At 37.2% G+C, this 20377-nt stretch overlaps 1 protein-coding gene across 1 annotated transcript in view; it reads right to left on the reverse strand.

Moving 5' to 3' along the window:
- LOC122797871 (nuclear GTPase SLIP-GC-like) overlaps window positions 1-20377 on the reverse strand; it is a 1420327-nt gene that overhangs the window by 22858 nt on the left and 1377092 nt on the right. The window contains exon 11 of the mRNA XM_044066393.1: window positions 13283-13440. Within this exon, the coding sequence (XP_043922328.1) occupies window positions 13283-13440 (158 nt within the window). The remainder of the gene's footprint in view (window positions 1-13282; window positions 13441-20377) is intronic.

Consider the following 20377-nt stretch of genomic DNA (forward strand, 5'->3'; position numbering starts at 1 on the left):
GCCGCATCTGTTGTTTGCTTACAGAGAGGTACCCCAGGAATCCACAGGTTTTTCACACTTTGAGTTGCTGTATGGGCATAGGGCAAGGGGCACTTCTAGATTTGATTAGAGATGAGTGGGAGGGTGAGTGTGAATTTCACAAGGAGTCTGTTGTGGCATATGTCCTAAACCTCAGGACATGGCAAAGGAAACTCATGGGCTTCGCCCAGGAGAACCTGGAAAAACCCCAACAGCAGAAAAAATGTCTCATTCCTGGGACATAGGGCAGAAAACCTCCAGGAAAAACCCACCTTGGTGGTTTCCTCTTCAGACACTTCCCCAGAGCATTCCCCCTAGAAAGTACCCATGAAGAAAAAGTGCAAGAGGAAGCACTTAGACTCCCTGGAGGAGTTTTTCACTGAAAATACCAACTTTGATAAAGGGGAAGGTTCCCCAAGGTCACCCCCTGATGATGTTTCCTTCTGGGACATCCTGGAAATCCTAAAACAAATGAGTGGCTGGTCTTCTCTCCAGCCTTCTTCCAAGGAGTTGGTATACCTGGAGGCCTTTCATGCCCAACTCTCTACTTCTTGGATCTCTCTGCCCGCTGATGATCTTATTAAACTGATCATCAGCAGGTATGGAAGATGGCCAACTCCATCAAACCAATCCCCAGGAGACCTGATCGGATCCTTTCAGCCCCTAAGGATGAGCAACACTGGTCTAAAGGCATACCTGTTGATGCCATGGTGATAGTGGCAGCCTCTAAGAAGGAACTTGCTGAGGAAAGTCTGACTATCCATCCTCCAAACAAGGAGTGTAGGACTACGGATAAGTTTGGGAAGTGCTTTTATGCGTCAGCGACCTTTTTTCTCAGGTCCTGAATTACATGGAACATTTCATGAGGTTGCAGAGGGATCTGATCAAACAGCTCTCAGATAACCTCTCAGGAGCAGTGGCTGAAGAGGTACAGGTCAAAGTTGCCTTGCAGCTCGTGACCCTTGAAGTGATTTTTAACTTGTCCATGAGGCTGATTGCCCATGCAGTTGAAGGGTCGACAAGAGTGGCGGGGTCAGGCATATCCATTAGAAGGCATTCCTGGATGTACTTGTTTGATTTTGCAAAGAGATTTAAAGCATCATTCTTCAATGCTCCATTTGACGGATCATCCCTATTTGTCCCCAAAGTTAAAGACAGCTTGCCAGATGTAAAAAAGATGGAAAGACTCTTTCTGCTGTAGGAATACATTTCTCCACTCCACAAAGGCCTTACTCTAAGAATCAGAGAAGTGGGAGACTATGGTTTAAAAAATCCCAAGGGCCTTTCCAAGATTCAAGTGGCAAAGACCTTCTCCGGGGCAGAGGGGGAAGTAATGGAAGACACCGCCCCAGAGGCAGAAGTGGCCTGCAGAACCAGGGTCCAGAGATTCTTTCTCTGGAACTCCCTACCAGCACCCCTGAAGTGAGACCTGATTTCTCTCCTCTGGAGGCAGTCAGGGAGTGACTTTCTCTGCAGCAGCCCACCTAGCAACTAATAACTACGGACAGATGGGTACAGGAAATAATATCCAGAGGTTACAAAATCCCACTACCTTTACTTCCAAAAGCCCAGAAAAGATGCCTGGATGTTCCACCCCAGTCACAGGGAAGCAGCAGTCATAGAAATTCAAAGACTGCTCAACAAAAGAGTCATCCAAAAAGTCCCAACAGACCAAATAGGATTTGGATTTTACTCAAGGTTCTTTGTAGTGCCCGAAAAAACAAATAATTGTAGCCCATCACAAACCTTCAAATAGGAAATTGTATCAAAGTAAATGAATGAGAAAAAATTTCAAATTGGGCCCTTATGAATGAACCTGATCCTTATACGACCCCAGTTTATAAAGTATTGGATTTTTTAGCTAACCTCTATCAATCCAGTTCATCTGCATCAAAAATTAAAGTTCATCTAGCGGCAATCTTGAACTTCCATGTAGGGTTTCAAGGGTCATCCCTCATGTCACACAAACTTTGTAAAGCCTTTTTAAAGGGAGTTCTAATGTTAAGACCCCCAATTAAGGAATCCATTCCTCCTTGGGATCTAACTCGATTTCTACAGTCCTTTACTTTGTCCCCCTTTGAACCATCAGCTACTTGTGGCTTAATGTTTCTGACTTGGAAAACTTTATTTTTAGTAGCTATCACATCTGCAAGAAGAGTATGTGAGCTCCAGGCTCTATCCTCCAAACCACCCTACATACTATTGCACAAAGACAGAGTTTCTTTTAGTACTAATCCATCCTTTCTACCAAACGTAGTCTCAGAATCTAATATCAGACACTTCAACTACCAGTCTTTTTCCCTAACTTTTCCAACAAAGGGAAGTACTTCCTTCATTTATTAGATGCTCACAGGCAGTTATGTTTTTATCTTCAAAGAAAAAAAGACTTCCGCAAATCTGATCAGTTGTTTGTCTCCTTTTCTTCCCTTTCTTTAGGCAACCCAGTTTCAAAGGTTACCTTAGCAAAATGGCTTAGAGACTGTATTACATTTATTTGTCAGTCAAATGAGCTTCATCTTTCACACCCTGTCAAAGCCTATTCATCTAGAATGGTGGCAACTTCTGTAGTTTTTCATGCCAAAGCCTCTTTAAATGACATTTGTGCACCAGCTACTTTGGGTTCTCCTCATACCTTTATTACTCATTACAAATCAGGTCTCCAGGGGACGGCCATCATTCAGCTCAATGGTGCTCAGGAATACTTTTCCGTGAGACCTCCCAAGATTTAGGTAGCTGGGGACTCTGTCCCACAGTCAAGGATCACGTGAAGGTTGACAACATCAGAAAAAAAAAGTTATGTCTTACCATAATGTTCCATCTGTGTTGTCGATCTTCACTAATCCTTGACATCCCCTCCCTCCATCCACTAGCCTGAGACTCTTAGTGGATCAAATTCCTACAGGACTGGCTTCTTATTACAGACACATACCTAGTCTCTTCTTTTTATAGTCTATTTGTCCGCCAATAATTTAGGCAAACTTGATCGGAGGTAATTTTGAGAGAAGGATTATGGTTAAAAGCCTGGCTCGAGAGTTTGGGAGGCACGAGCTGAAATAAACATCTGAGTTGGTTCTGTGGCTTGGAACCGAGCCCACAGTCAAGGATTAGTGAAGATCGACAACACAGATGGAGTGTTATGGCAAGACATAACTTCTTTTTTTTTTACCAATAGGGATGAAATCAAGTAGAAACAGACAAGAAAGAGATGGAATTTATTAGAGAACTCATCAAAGGAACTAATGTAATGGCAGCAAACAACTAGGAAAGGAAAAGTCACAGAAAGAAACGAGGCTAAGCGTAAGTTTGAACTGTGGGTAGGAGACTGCCTTAATTACTAAAATTAATAGCAGAGTACAGGCAAAGAGAAGGGGATAGGTGAGTGTTAAATTAAAGCCCAGCTCTGTCTGAATTTTTACATGAGTTTAGAATAAAAGATGTGGTTAAAAAGGGATAATTAATGAGGCATAAAAATACATGATAACTATAAAAATCAATCAGAAGAGGTTAGAAAAGACTGGGGAATGAGAATGCAAGGCATTATGCAAAGGAAGAACATCAGAATATTTGTAAATGTGAAACAAAATATAGATGGTTTTAGATTTTTGCATGGGTATTTTTATACCCAAAGTAGTTTTCAGATAATTTTTTTCATACCTAGACAGCAAATGTTGGAGGTGTGATGATAAAAGAAAGGGGCATTTGGAAACGCATTTTTTTTGAGAATGCAATTAATTGGCATGTTTTAAAAATTCCCTACAGACATACCTCTCAACCCATTAGTGCATGAAAGCTGGAGAAAGCTAAAAATGATGTCTGAACAAAAGCCCCAAAACAGGCAAATTTTTAAATATTACTCTTAGAAACTTAAAAAGTAACAGGGTTTGCATTAGAAAGCATTTTCTGAAGGGAATGTAACCTGAAGCTCAAATGTCAGTCAATATTTATTGAGTCCAGTCCTCAATGATTTGAAAGAAAACTATACATTTTAGGGAAAATAGACCAAAATATGAGGCAAAAATCCAGACAGTCTGCAAAAATTGAGGAGAATGGCTCTAACATGTTATGTGAAAGCAAAATTAATTTGGAAAGAAAGATAAAATGAATTTGTGTATATATAAGAAGCTTGTAAATAGTGACTTACTGAATTAAGTGTATGGAAGAGATAATTTATGTCTTCAAGGTGCTGCTCTGGAATAGAAGGAGTAGGAGGGGGTAAATGGACAGGCTAGTTTAGAAAAAAGTGTAACCTCATTCTGCAAATTGGATTATTTTCATAGAACAGATCGATGTGAGGTCCTTTTTGTTAATAGCTAAAACTGAAACATTTTTCTGCATGCTGAAATGAAGCATATAATTGGCCACAGCATGTCTAAGTAAAGACATTATTATTTTTTTTCAAATAAATTTTATTGGTTGATTAAATAAAAACTTATGTACTCACCATAATGTTTCATCTGTTTTGTCCATTTTCATTCTTCCTCAACATGTGGGTTCAGATCCCACCCTTGAATTTGACTCGGATGCTTTTTACAGCTCGTTGCCTACTGCAAACTCTTGAGCTCCTCCCTTACCCATAATGCTATGGTACCTCTCCATACCTCAGATCTTGTTTGCTGCTCTTTATTTCTAACAACCACGTATAAATGAGAAACCACTCTCTGAAGCACAAAAAAGAGGAACATTGGCTCCACTGATTTCCTCTCATTTTTCCAGAAGTCAGAAACCACAAAAGGTAGGGGGGGTTGGAGGGATGGGAGTTGAGGAAGAATGTAAATGGACAACACAGATGGAACTTTGTGGTGAGGACATAACTTCTAAATCTGATGTTAATTTTCATTGATTTCTCAACATGTGGAACAGAGTCCCCAGCTACCTGAAACCCAGGTGGACTGTAAGAAAGGATATTTCTGAGTACTGGTAAGCTGAAGGCTGATCTTCCTCTAGAAACCAGATCAACTTTGTAATTAGCAATAAAAGTATGAGGATTAGCCCAAGTGTCTGCAGCACAAATATCATCCATGGAATATCTGTATGGAAATACTGAAGATGTTCCCATGGATCTGATTGAATGAGCTCTCAAAGATTTTGGTAGGGACAAACCCAACTTATTATAGACAAAATAAATGCAATCATTAAACCACTTGGCTAATGTAGGCTTACCGAATCTCGAATCTGAAAAGGGGATACATAAATTATCAGATTTTCTGAATTTGTCAGTTCTATGCAGATAGAAACGTAATTGTCTATAAATGTCCAATAAATGCAAAATGTATTCTGCTTTGTTGGAGAAATTGGGGAAGAAAACTGGGAAGTTAATGCATTGATTTATGTTGGATCCTGACAGCACCTTATGAAGAAAAGATGGGTTGGTTCATAGAGACACTTTATCTTTATGGAAAACCAAATAAGGAGGTTTAGAGGATAAGGGTTGCAGTTCTGAAACTCTTCTAGATGATGTAATAGCTACCAAAAATATTGTTTTCCAGGTTAAAAACTTTAGTTCACATTTAGCAGTTGGTTTGAAATGGTGATTGAGTTAAGGCTTGTAAGACTAGGTTCAAATGCCACAGCGGGATACGATCCCCAAAGGGGGGTTTCAGTAAAAGGTTCCTTTAATAAAAGCCTTACATAGTCACAACTAAGCTAAGGAAAATTGTCCTCTTCAATATGAAAATTTGAAATGGCAGCCAACTGTACTTGAACTGTTGAAGAACTAGCCCCGTCATTAACAATAGTAGCCAAAATTCGAGAACCTTAGAAACTGGTGTTGAAAAGGGATCAATGTCTTTCTGCTGGGCCCAAATAACATACCTTTTACATTTACTTTTGCAAATCTTCCTAGTGGTTGTTTAGCTATCAGTGGAATTAGAGAAACCATGCATCAACTTTAGGCCCAAAATGTCTGGATGAATCATGTCTGTCGTATGAGACAGAAGATTTGGAATTGGATCCAAGATCCACAGAAGATGAATCAGGTGAGGCTAGAGAAAGGAGAACCAAATCTGGCAAGGCCAATAAGGGGCAATGAGGATGACTGTGCTCTTCAATCCACATGCTTTCTGAAGAAATCTGGGAATCAGAGGAGTTGTAGGTTAAGCAAAAAGGAGACCGGAAGCCAATAATGGAGAAGACCATCTCTCAGTGACTCCCATTGTGAGGGGATCAGGGCAAAAAAAACGCTGCACTTGTTGTTGAAGGGAGATGAAAAGAGGTTGAAACATGGATGGCCCCACTGACAGAATGCCTGCTCTGCAATTTTTTGGTTGAGAGTCCTCTCATGAAGCAATAGGGTGGATCTGCTCAACTTGTCTGCTGTTACATTGAATTTCCCCCATAATGTGTATTCCTATCAGGAATTGATTGGATGAAATCTCCCATTGCTACAGTCTCATAGCTTCTTGACATAAGTGGTAAGATCAAGTTCCTCTCTGTTGGTTGATGTACCAGACTACTGCCATATTGTCCATCTGAAGATAAAGAGTCTTGAAAGGCCTGCAATGCTAGGAGGACTGCTCTCATTTCTAGGCCATTGATATGTGTGTTGGCCTGTTCTGGGGACCAAGTACCTTGGACTGTCTTTCCCAAGAAATGCCCCCCCCTCCAAACTGGGATGTATCCATGGTCACTATGGCTTTGGGCTGAGGAACTATGAATGTGTGTCCCTGTTAAATGTGATTGCAGAAAATCCACAATCTGAGATATCTTTTGCATGCCTGAGTTATTTGGATTTGGGTGGACAAGGGCTGGTACAGGATGGACCCTATGTTGCCAGGGTCCATTGAAGAATTCTCATATGGTATCTTGCCAGTGGTACCAGAAATATGGTCGCAGACATCAAACCTAACATCTGTAGAATCAATTGGGCTGACAGGATGTGTTTTGAATTATCTTTCTGACTTCAAATCTTATAGTTTGTACTCTTGGCAGGGGAAGGAAGACAGTCATTGATACAGTGTCAAACAAGGCTCCTATGAATTCTAGCACTTGAGCTGGCTCTAGGTGACATCTGTTGAGATTCATAGTAATGCCTAGGTGGGAGCAAAACTGGAGTACATAATCTCTTGCTTTCATTAGTAGATGGCCGGTCTGGGTGGTAATGAGCTAGTCGTCCAGGTAAGGAAATATTAGGAATCAGTGCAGTCTCAAGTAGTGAGTTACTACAACTGCCATGCATTTGTTGAACATCCTGGGTGCTTTTTGGTCAGTGGTTAACAAAATATTTAAACCAAGACAAAAAACAACCCCACCCCCATCCACTCCTAATACTCTTACTAGCACTGCAGAACAATTCAACAAATACTTTACTGAAAGTATTCTAAAACTCACAAAAAACAACCCCCAGTCAATCTTTTATACCCAAAACAATAAATAAAAACAATACTACCTTCTCCTTCCAACCCATGCCTATTTCTGCTATACTAAAACTACTTAAAAAATTGAAGCCCACAACAATAGCAGCCAGCTTCCTTAAAACAGCAGCTCAGCCAACCACTTACCCTGTCTCTATTCTCATCAATTGCTCCATCTCTGCGCAACATGTACCACAGATTTGGAAAATATCACAAATAATCCCTCTACACAAGGCTGAACTTCAACTGAACTCTCAAATTATAGACCTATAGCCATCCTATCTCTGCTATCTAAAATCCTCATAAAATGTATTCACTTACAACTTCTTCACTGTCTAACAGCAAACAACCTGCTAACTACACAGATTTAGACCCAATCATACCACCACAACAGCTCTCTTGAATTTTACTGATACCATTAATCACCAAAGAAACAAAAGCAGCATTGTCTCAACAGTCTTCCTAGACAGGTTGAAAGCCTTTAATACTGTATCTCATCCCAAGCTATTGTCCACTCTCTCTGGCCTAAACCTCAGTCCCTCTGCCATCAACTGGTTCCAAAGCTATCTAACAGGATGCCAACAAGCTGTGAAATGGTTGCAAAAGCTTTCCTCCTTCTTCCTTGTCACATTCAGAGTACCACAAGGATCCGTATTAAGCCCAATAATCTTAGCACAGCTACTTTTTCAGCCTCCTTGATCCAATATGCAAATGATTTAACACTTATATGTGCTGACCCCAACATACAACAGCTCCAAAACATTACACAAAATCCTTTACTGCTACTGAAACCTGGCTCACTGGTGCTCAACTCATTTTAAATCCAAATAAAACCAAACTTAGATCATCTAAACTACCAGAGTTTTCTTTCTTCATTACTACTTCTGACAACACAATAATTGCACCAGATACACAGTCCAAACTACCGGGAGTAGTAATTGATAACAATATGAGATTTGATCAACACATAGTACAAACAGTCAAAAAGGTACATAAAAAAACTCGGAACCCTTTATAGAAATAAACATTTCCTAACTAGTAGTACTAAAATATCCATTGCTAGAACCCATCTCCTCTCCACCCTCCTCTACGCCTCTCCCATACTCACTAATCTAAGAAAAACAGACCTTGATAAGCTTGAAATATGTTATAACAAGATAGCAAAGTTATCAACTGACTCTAAATATAGGACTCACCATTGACTCACTAAAGCAACTTTCCTGGTTAGAACTTCCCCACACACTTGCTCATAATCAACGGTGGCTAACAAAATTCTTCACTATCCCCTGGCCCTGACAGTACCATCCCTATGAACCTACTCTTGTTCAGCTTCTAACCAGTGTCCACGTCACTTATCTGTACCTTGATCAAAAAATTAAAACTCACCACACTCTCCACTGATCAACTCCCCGTTGAGTACTTTCAAAACTCAGCTGATGCTATTGCCTACCCAGTATCAATACTAATTAATCGTACCATAGCAAAGGCTAAAATTCCCACTATTTGGAAAACATCCTATGTAATCCCACTACATAAAGGAGGCTCCTCCACTGAATTCTCCAATTATAGACCAATAGCTATACTTTCTCCACTTGCAAAGGTTATGGAAAAATGTATACACAAACAACTCATGCACCACCTAATTCAGAATCACCTCATGGCACATACCCAACACAGCTTCCATCCACACCACAGCACTACTTCAGCCCTACTAGCTTTTACCAATACCATAAACAATAACTGTAACAATAACCACATATCCTCAGCCCTCTTCTTGGACATTTCCAAGGCATTTTACATGGTTGACCATCAACTTCTGATTCACACCTTGCAAACTTTATGTCTATATTCTAAAGCCGTTCATTGGTTTATATCCTTCCTCAATGGGAGACAGCAGGCTGTTCTTTGGCAGCACAAGCTCTCTAACCTGCTACCTAACACCCTTGGAGTACCACAAGGCTCCATACTAGGGCCCCTACTGTTTTCCATCTTTATTACGACTTGTATACTGCCATCACAAATGTCAGCTGTATCCAGTATGCTGACGACTCCACCCTGATTTGCTCAGCTACATCTCCTACAGTCCACCTTTAATACTATAGAAAACTGGCTCTCTGAACATTGATTGATACTAAATCCCAAAAAAACTAAAATGCTATTATTCTCACCAACACAAAGGTCCGCTGCTTTTATCTTTACCATGAATGCAAATGATGGCACAATAATCTTCCCCGACCCCTCTAAAAAACTATTAGGTGTCAATATTGATAATAACCTAAACTTTGACCTACATGTAAACCAATCAATCAAAACCATCAATAAAAAACTAGGGTCACTTTACAGAATAAAAGCCTTCCTCACCCCTCCAGCCAAAATTGCCATAGCTCGCTCTCACCTACTTTCAATACTTCTATATGCATCCCTCCTACTCTCTAATCTAAACAAGACTGTACTTAATAAACTCTCAACCTGTTATAATCACATTGCCAGGTTTGCCACTGGCCTGCCTTTTAGGACACACCACTGCATCAATCTTAACCAGCTTGGGTGGCTTGAACTACCCAGTCTAATCCAATATAACCTACTGATTATGGCTAATAAAATCTTTTATAATCCGGATAATACGTCGGCATTTAAAAATCTTATAGGTTCATAGGTTCATACTAGGCTATCTGCCCAAGGGCATTTATAAGCCCAGCTCATAGTTATGTGGCTTTCGCCACCCCTTTAGTTTGAATAAAAACTATGCCTATCATTTTTCTGTGCCTCTGTCAAGCAGTGACACTGAAGTAATCCCTGGGGTATATCTGCGATCTCCCATCCATTGGTCAAGATTCCTCTTGAACAAGGCCAGCGAGGTGCTCTGCCTCACATGTACCGGGATTTTGTTCCACAGCATAGGGAGTTTCTGGGTGATGAATCTGTCCCTCCAGCACATTCTATTTATCACTTCCTATAACAATCCATGACTGCTTCGATCCTCGAACAGACTACTAATTCAGACAATCAAATTTAAGAATGTAGCCAGTGATTCCCTCTTTACAAACTCTGTAGGCAGAGCCTAGAACTCACTTCCAGCTGATATTACTTTGCTCTCCTCCCTAGGCCAATTTAAAACTAAACTCAAACAACATATGTCACTAAACTGGCTTTGCCACTACAACAAGCCTGGCTAACTCTCATCAAGAATGTGAAAAATCTATTAGTCAGATTACTGTAAACTTACCCCCGAGTGTCACCAGGGAGTAACTCTAACCGGTTGAACTTGTCTATTCATGTTTGCTTATGCATTCTTTGTCTATACCATATTTGTAATATGTTTTCATTGTTTTTATTGTATCTGCTTACCTTGGAGCTTTTCTCCCTGGGCCTCTGCTGAAAATGGGCATGAATTCAGTTGGACTATCCCGGTCAACAAATGTAAAATAAATAAATAAATAAATAAAATATCCCAACAGGACACCAGCCATTCAAAATATAATAACATCCTATACCAACAACAGCTCACCTTGATCTACCAATAAAAGTTTACTAACAGTCACCAAAACTAAAAATCCCTGCAGGAGATTCACTCTACACCGGTCACATTGCAAAAATGTGGACTGCACTACTAGACTCTCTCAGTAGCAAATACCTCCAACTTTAAAAAAATTACTCAATAATCACTTCACAAACACCTGGCACTGCTCATGCAATGGACCAGGGTAATGCTACCTCTCATGTCTCTCTACATTGCACAAGTGTTTTTAATTCTAATAACTTCTGAAGGAACTTCTAACTGTAAACTAAAAATTGTTACTGCTAATGATAAAAGTAACTTTTACTGCTAAATTTGCCATTATGCTTCTATCTTCTTCTTTTTTTTCTTTTGGCTGTTCCCATTAGGGGTCGCCACAGCGGATCATCTGTTTCCATTTCTTCCTGTCCTCTGCATCTTGCTCTGTCACACCAACCACCTGCATGTCCTCTCTCACCACATCCATAAACCTTATCTTAGGCCTTCCTCCTTTCCTCTTACCTGGAAGCTTCATCCTTAGCATCCTTTTCCCAATATACCCAGCATCCCTCCTTAGCACATGTCCAAACCAAAGCAATCTCACCTCTCTGGCTTTGTCTCCAAACCATCCAACCTGGGCTGACCCTTTAATATACTTATTCCTACCCTCATCACACCCAGTGCAAATCTTAACATGTTTAACTCTGCCACATTCAGCTCTGACTCCTGCCTTTTTGTCAGTGCCACTGTCTCCAGCCCATATAACATAGCTGTTCTCACTACCCTCTTGTAGACCTTCCCTTTCACTCTTACTGGTACTCATCTGTCACAAATCACTCCTGGCACTCTTCTACACCCACTCCATCCTGCCTGTACTCTCTTCTTCACCTCTCTTCCACACTCACCATTACTCTGAACTATTGATCCCAAGTATTTAAACTCATCCACCTTCGCCACCTCTACTCCTTGCATCCTCACCATTCCTCTATCCTCCCTCTCATTTACACACATATATTCTATCTTAGTCCTGATGACCTTCATTCCTCTACTCTCTAGACCATATCTCCACATCTCCGGGGTCTCCTCAACCACTTCCCTACTCTCACTATGCTTCTATCAATATTTTGAAACTATTGTAAAAACATGCCCTCTAAAAAATGTTAACCAAATAATGATCATCTCTGTTCTATGATGAAACTCTGTGTGCTATAAGTTACATATAGTCATTTTGCTGTAGTGGAGCTTTTCTCCTTAGGCCTCCACTGAAAATGGGCATCTGCCCAGTCATACTTTGCCAGTAAACAAATGTAAATAAATACATAAATAAATAAATAAATAAATAAATAAAAATTTTATCATTTCCAAAAGCTGTCCAGTAAACATATAATTTTAACCTTTTTTATTTACAGAATATATTCATAATCCATTTTGTTTTGTGTCTAGTATTTGATGCTGAGCAGTACCTGTGTTTTAACTGTTAATTACTTGTACATATTGTAAATTAATACATGCAGAGGATGATCCAGGAACAATGTCTGATACAGAGACTACACAGACTTGCTCAAAGTCACACAGTGGCAAACAGAGGCTGAGGGACTCCAACTTAGGACTGTTCCAGGTAGTGAATGTAGTATACCTCTTAAATGTGCGTGACAAACTGCAAAATGTTACTACAGTAATAGATAAATCTGTACTGTTTTAAAAAGGGGTTGTAGCACAAGTTAAACATGCTTTAAGAGACTGGCGCCTAAGTTAGTGAATGTGTGTACTTCATATCATCTGATTCCAAACTACTGCAATTATCAATAAAGTCTTCATACAGACAAGTAACTGCTGGGTAGTTTGGAAGCATCTTGACGACACCTTAATGTTACATCCTTTACTTCCCTTCCCATATGGGGGACTGTGACTCTAATGAATAATCTTAAGAAAGAAACAGATAATTTTGCTTTAAAAACATTTTTTTCAATAAGGTTGTTTGCCCTCCACTATGGGAAGCAAAAATAGCATACATTAGTATTCTCTGACTGTTTTAATTTGCTTTTGAAATGTTTCCTCTAAAATTATGTATTTGTAATTTGAAATGTGTCTGCTCATACTCATTTTCTGTGTAGGGTTATCTATATTTTGAAGTATTTGTATACAAGGATTCTGTAGTAGTAGTTATAGCTAGAAATGTTCCTGCTTACCAGTATCCTGAAATAACACATGTGGGACTCAAATATAATACATGGCCATGACTACTAAAGAGAATGGAATGAGCTACTGTTCTAAAAACAGATTCCTGATTTAGGATTTTGAAATTAAAATTTCATCTATGCTTTCACTTCAGAACTTTTGCATCTTTATTGTATATGTTGCAATTAAAAAGTACAATCAACAATGTTAGCATTATGACAAAATTATGAAGCTCAAATACCTGAAGAAATTATCCCAGTCGGTGACCATAGAATTGAGTATAGGCTGTGTTAATTCTTCATTGAAGTCAATAGTTCCAAATATTCCAGATGAGTACAAACCTTGACGAACGCAGACAGCTTTAATGGTGTGAAAAGGATATTTACCTGGAGTTATACCCTAAGGGAGAAGAAAGGTTGACACATTAGACTTTAAACAGAAAAGCAAACAATATACAAGACATAGTTTAACACAATGACAGTACTAAATGTACACAAATATCTCTTTGATTGCTAATTACATCATGGCATAAAGTCTATTAGAAAACAAAAATTTGTGCATACTACTTGCCATACAATTATACTTTTATTTATTTAGTAAAACATAAGAATCCATTTCCAGTGACAAATTCTGTGGATTAAAGCAGACAGAGCTGCATGCATGTATGTGTGTTTGAGTGAGAATGAGAGACAGACAGACTCCATATTGCCTCCACTTTTTCTTTATTTTTAGAAAACTGTAAGTATCTTCTTCACATGCTACCTTAAATGAATAAATAACAGGGTAGCTATTTGGCATAAAATAACTAGACTTCTGTAAGAAAGTTTGCTCATAAGCTGGTCTCCCAGAAATAAACGTTTTTTTTTATCCAATATTTTTATTAAGGATAAAATAAGAGAATAAACATTAAAAACCAAGAAGAACTAATACATTGATTAAACTGAACGGACAACTTTTAACAACAATGAAACTAAACCAACTATTTACATTATTTATATAGGCCTGAAAAATGTATGAATAGTACAAATATTAAAAAAAAAAACTTTCAGTGAAGCAAACAAATAATGATTAAACAGGGTTAAAACTCAGTTTGGAAAGTCTCAATTAGGTTTGAAACCTTTGTCCATGGGTTGTTAGTAAAACTTCTCGGATATATTCTTTAGTTCTGACTTCCTTGCTTATGGTTTCTTCTAGTAAGGACAGAAATTCACCAAGACTCAAAGAGGTGGTAGAGGTCCACTTCCTTGTAATATATTTCCTGGCTACTGCTAATACTGTCCATAATAACTATGAATCTGATTTATTCAAAGAAAAGGCTTCATCAACATTAAGAAAAATTAAAGTTGAATTAATGTGAAGTTATCTGAAAATAAAGCTGAAAGAAAATCATCAATATCTCTCATTAATTACTTAGTTTGAACAATCATAGAAAATATGGAACCAATCTGCATTACATGATTTTAGGCATCTCCAACAAATTATGTTATTTGATTTTTTGAATTTAGCAATTTTGTCAGAAGTTAAAAATGTTCTTTGTAAATACTTCCGAGTAAATACACTCCAATATTGACCCCAAGAAGTGAATTTTACTGAAGACAGAATTTTAAGTTTTTTCTGTCTGGGAGAGACTATGAGGTACGCCTTTATTCATAGTGTTCCATTGCTTAGTTATTAAAATTGAGTTGTAACTTAACAAAAGGGTGTATAGTTTGGATACTAAACTGTCAAACTGTTGACCATTAAATAATATTTCATTTGTGAGAGTGATTAATAGAGGTTGATCTAAATATGAAGAGTTCTGAATAATTGTGCATAAGTCTTGAGAGTAAGCAATTATACTTTGTAGTAATAACAAATCCTGAGATGATAAATTACAGTCTTTAATAATTTGCTGAAGTTGTAAAGTTTCCAAGTATTTAATACATTGTTTCCAACAAATACAATTTTTAATTTCCCATTCATTAAAGATGTTAATGTGAAGTTTATCCGGGAAGGTTTTTGTGATTTTAAAGGGGATTATTAAATCAAACCAGGATAGGATATCTGCATTTGAATATATTATTTTTCTAAAGTTGTTAATAAGTTATTTATATAGTTTAGTTTCATGGGTTTTGTCACATTATATTGAACAGTGTGACTATGAAGAAACCAGAACTTATTGGAGGAATGTTTGAAAGGAATTTTACATGACACTGAGTTTTCATTTTATATAACAGCAATATGGAGATCTTACGAATTTGAGTTGTAATTTGAGTCAATCCATTTTAATGTGCTTTTAAGTAATGATGCTTTGATATACGTTTTCAAGTCAAGAAATCTTAAACCACCACCATTCCAAGATATAATATAATGCATATACGCAATCCTATTTTTGTTTGGGTACCATAGGAAGTTTAATATAATTATTCCCAGGATGGGTGTCTACAGCCAGAACAATATATAACATTTTTTGGAAGGAGAGTCTTTTATAAAAATTGCAGTCTGTCCTCGAATGAAAAAAAAACATACTGTTCCAGATACTTATGTATGTATTTACCTGAGATATTATGCTTTTATAATTTGTTTCTCTTGTTTTTTCCAAGTTTTTGCATAAGGTTATCCATACGTAGTTTAGTGTATTAACTTGTTCTCCAATAATGCTTTGGTTAACTGTGAGATTTCCCTTTGTTATTAAGAATAATATGTTTAGATTTTTGCTTATTAAAGTGGAGGCCTTAAATTTTTCGAACGTTATTTATTATTGTGTCTAGTTCTAATAATTATCGACTTGACTTAAGTAAGGTAAGTAGAATATCATCTGCAAATAGAGCTATTTTATAACTGTATTGATTATAAAAATTAATGCCTTTGATTTCTTGATAATTTCTTATTGATGATGCTAATATTTCTATGACAAGAGCATAAAATATTGGAGATAAAGGGCAACCTTGTTTGGTGCCTTTGGTTATTGGGATGTACTTTGAAGTGAAGGGGCCTAATTTCATGTATACCAACTTATATTTATAAATAGCCTTTATCATGGAGATGAAAGATATCGAAAACGAGAATGTTTTTAGTGTTTCAAACAAAAAATCCCAGTTTACAGAGTCAAATGCTTTTAATATGTCTAGACTCACCAACAAGGCTTCTTCATTTTCTTTGTTTAAGAGTTCTATTAATGTTAATATTTTTTTGATATTATCATGAGTATGCCTTTTATGAATAAACCTGGTTTGGTCATTATGAACTAAATGTGAAAGTGGAACCTTTATTTTGTCCACAAATATAGACATAAAGATTTTGTAGTCATTACTTAATAAGAAAATTGGTCTATACGATTTACATAACTGCAAATCTTTGTCAGATTTAAGAATAGGGGTAATCAAGGAGTATCTCCAAGAAGGAGGGATGACATTTTTACTTTGTTCTTCAACCAGGGTCTTATGAAGTAAAGATATAATTGAATCTGGAAAAAGCTTATAAATCTCTGCTTTGATGCCATCTATGCAAGTAGCTTTGTTAGGTTTAAGGTTTTTGATTTTATTTTTGATTTCATTTAGAGTTGTTCATTTCTCAAGAGTTGTACTAAGATTTTCTGGGATGGCATTCAAATTTAAAGTAATTAATTCTTGGGCTGTAACATTTTTGTTTATATTATCAAAGTTATAATGTTTGGTGAAATTATAAATAAAGGCTTCTATTATATCTCCAATATCAGAAACTGTCCTATTAGTACCTTCATGTAATAATTTTAAGATATTATTTGCCTTGGAATGTAATTTTGCTCTTAATGACAAATTGTGCATGTGCTTCGGAGTAAGAGAATAAGAATTTAATTTCATTGCTTCTAGTGCTAAGTTTGTTTTGTGTGACAAAATATCTAGATATTTCTTGTTTAATGCATCAATTTCTTTTTTGTTATTTGAGTTTAATTGTGATGACCTAGATCTCAAGGAAGTTAATTGAGACTGTAGGTTTTGTAGTTCCGATTCCCATTCCTTAAGTTTTTTCTTATACCAGACTATGGTTTTACCATAAATATATGCTTTTAGAGCATCCCAAATCATAATACTATTTGTTTCAGATTTATTTGTCTCTAAGAAGAAGTTTAATTCTGATAATAACCATGGTTTAAAGTCTTTTAGTTTGGGGATATAGGCAGGAATTCTAATAATTGTATTTAGTTTCGTGAAGTCTATTTGTATATCTAACATCAGACAATCATGGTCTGATAAAGGACAAGGAAGGATAGTAAAGGATATAAGCATTAATTTTAAATCATTGGAGATAAGGACTTTATCTATTCTGGTTTGAGTTTTAAATATATGATCAGAGTGTGTGCATAACAGAGTGATTTGTTATTTTAGAGTTATATGTATCATACAGATTATGAGAATTTATCCATTTCTTAAGAATTTTAGTAGTGGATGTTAGTCTAAGTGGATGACTACTTCTTGTATCAGAATTATCAAATAAACAGTTAAAATCACCCCCTAGAATCAGATTCCCTTTTGATATACTATCGATAAGATTGAGATGTTGTTTAGCAGTTGAAGCATCCAGTCCTGGGAACCAGTAAAGATTAGCAAGCGTCCAAATTCTATGACTGAATTTTAGGACAGTGATAGCTAGCAGTCCCTTGGGGTCTTCATGCTTATATATTATTTGAGGGAAGATAATATTATTATTCCATAGGATCATCAGTCCTCTCCTTTTAGATTTAAATGAAACATGAGCTAGTGTCATATAGGTGTTTGGTTTCCAAATATTTTTAAAATGTGTTTTCTGTAGGAATACTATTTGTGGTTTGTTCAAGTTAAGATATCTCAAAAGGTTTGACCTCTTCTATGAATTATTGATGCGACTTATATTAAGTGAAGCTAAAGACAAATAAATTGTGAGTTATAGGAGTAATTTCTCCAGTGGTCAGTAAAAACTGTTTTTATTATCTCAAAGTATTCAATGAAAAGCTGAGACTTCCAAACTTTGATTTGTTTAAGTGACAAATTTGCAAGAATCATGACTGTGAATATGATGTGAAGTATATTATAATCAGGCCTAAGCGCAGAAAGAAACAACAAAATAATCAAATTAAAACACAGAGAAACAAGTAATGTATTTCCCCAACAGATACGTGGAATTAAAAAAAATTCCCAGTTTGAAAGATGAGATAAAATCAATCAAACTGCTTTCCCAAACCATCATGAACATACCTATCAGCTCTAAAATATACTAGTAAAGAGACTTGTGCTGTAAATATACAATTGATTGAACAGTTTCCACTAAGTTATTAAAATGTAGTGAGGAAAAAGGAGAAACGCACATATATTAGTATATGAAGTTGCATATATATAATACTGGATGTTGAGGTTCCTATCATTGACATGAATTACTATATGAGATCAAATCAGTTTAAGACAAGTACAAAATCTTTGTCTAATAGCTAGAGTCAATAAAAATTAAGATTTTAATTATGTTATCCAAAAATTAACAGGTAAAAAGGAATTTGGGCTTCCCTTTTATTATATATATATATATATATATATATATATATATATATATATATATATATTTCAAAAGACTGGTGCACATACATTAGAAAGTATTGTGAACAACTGGCTCAGACATTTATATCTAGTTAGAGTATATGTCAGTCCAACTGAAAGTGTCTCATTTTGTATTTAAAAACATGTTAATTAACCAACAACTTGTGAAAAAATCTTTGGGGCAGTGTAATACGTATATAAAAAAATGCATAAATGATTGTTTGAGCATAGTTATTCATCAACACTTGAATCTTTTGTTCATCTATATTGTTCTAATCAAGTACAAGCTGGATGTAAGAGTAAAAGCTCCCAAAGATTTCTCTTAGGTTATCATTTAGGGGCTTCACAGTTACCTCAGTGAAATATATTAAAGTACATTTTGTTAAGATGAACTGTTTCTTTCTGAAACTGGTACGCCTTGTTTGCTGTAGCATAGACTAAATTCAGACCTGCTGAATCTAGCTTTGTTTGTATAACTTGAGCACTAATCCAGACCATATTTTTTTGGAGAAGGTTCCCCTGCACCCTATTGGCAGGAGTGTGCAGTTAGAACTTGTCTGATTGAAGACTGCGGGAATGGGGCTCAGTTTTTAGCTTTTAATTGGTTAATTTGTTCAATTTGCTCATTTGCTACTGTTATATTAAAAAAAAAATACACTTTATGCATCGTCGCTTAGCTAGGGTTAAAATATTCCTGGTGCCATTAAGTCTGTTCTTCAAATTTTCCTTTAGAACTAGCCAGTTTTTTAGTCTTAGCACTCAAATCTGTTTCTTTGAGCTCAGTACTTGTTCAGAACTTGTTGTAAGCACTAAAGCTACAAATTACTACAGCACTCAACTTTCCTCACTTGTCTAGAGGAAAACAGTTTTTAGTACTTAATAAATAAGCACCTATCCAGGCATGTCTAAGGGTCAGCTCCCGGTGTTTTCTCCTGTCTACCTGATGAATCTGGGCATCTTGGGGCAATTCAGCAATTGCCTCATGTACACTGACAACCCTTTCCTCCTACCATCCAACACTATAACCTGTGAGAGGTGTACTTATATAGCCAAACTGGAAGCAAAGCTCTCTTCACCCAAGACTGGACTAGACAGTCAAGAGGAGAATGTTAACACTTGCACCACACCACACTCATCATATAGCCCTCAAAACCTACGCCACCAAAACACATACCAACATTCGTGGAGGCTCTCAATAAAAATTTGCTCAAGCAACAGAGACCTCCAAAGCAGAAACGCATGCAACCTCTACCCCCCAACAAAACCCAAATGACAAACAGCCCACAAACTCAGTGTGCCACTCAACCACAGCCCATAAGGCATAACAATGTAACCAGCACTCTAGTTATAGGTGACTCTATAGTCAGGCATACTGATGTTCCACTCACCAGGCTAAACAAGGAGAAAGTTTCTGTCAGCTGCCTGTCAGGTGCCAGGATCCGCCACATAATGCACACACTCAGGTCACTCCACAACAAGTACAAATATGACTCTGTCATTGTCCATGTTGGTGTGAATGACCTGAGATGTACCTCCCTGGACTACATGAAAAGAGATATGGAGGAGATCTCTGATCTTGTAGCCCAGGCAGGTATGACCCTAGCCCTGAGTAGCATCCTGCCATCACCCAGAATGATACCACAGTACAAGGACAAAATGATTGACTTCAACAATTGGCTAAGCTTCTCTTCTGGTGTCATTCTAAGGGGATCCAGTATCTGTCTGCCTGGGATGACATGATCGACAGACCACGATGCTTTGCCAGAGATGGCCTGCACCTGTCGCCCTTGGGATTCCGGATACTGGCTAAG

This window comes from Protopterus annectens, chromosome 3.part1 (assembly GCF_019279795.1).
Source record: "Protopterus annectens isolate FY-2018-M chromosome 3.part1, PAN1.0, whole genome shotgun sequence".
NCBI classification, from domain to species: Eukaryota; Metazoa; Chordata; order Ceratodontiformes; family Protopteridae; genus Protopterus; species Protopterus annectens.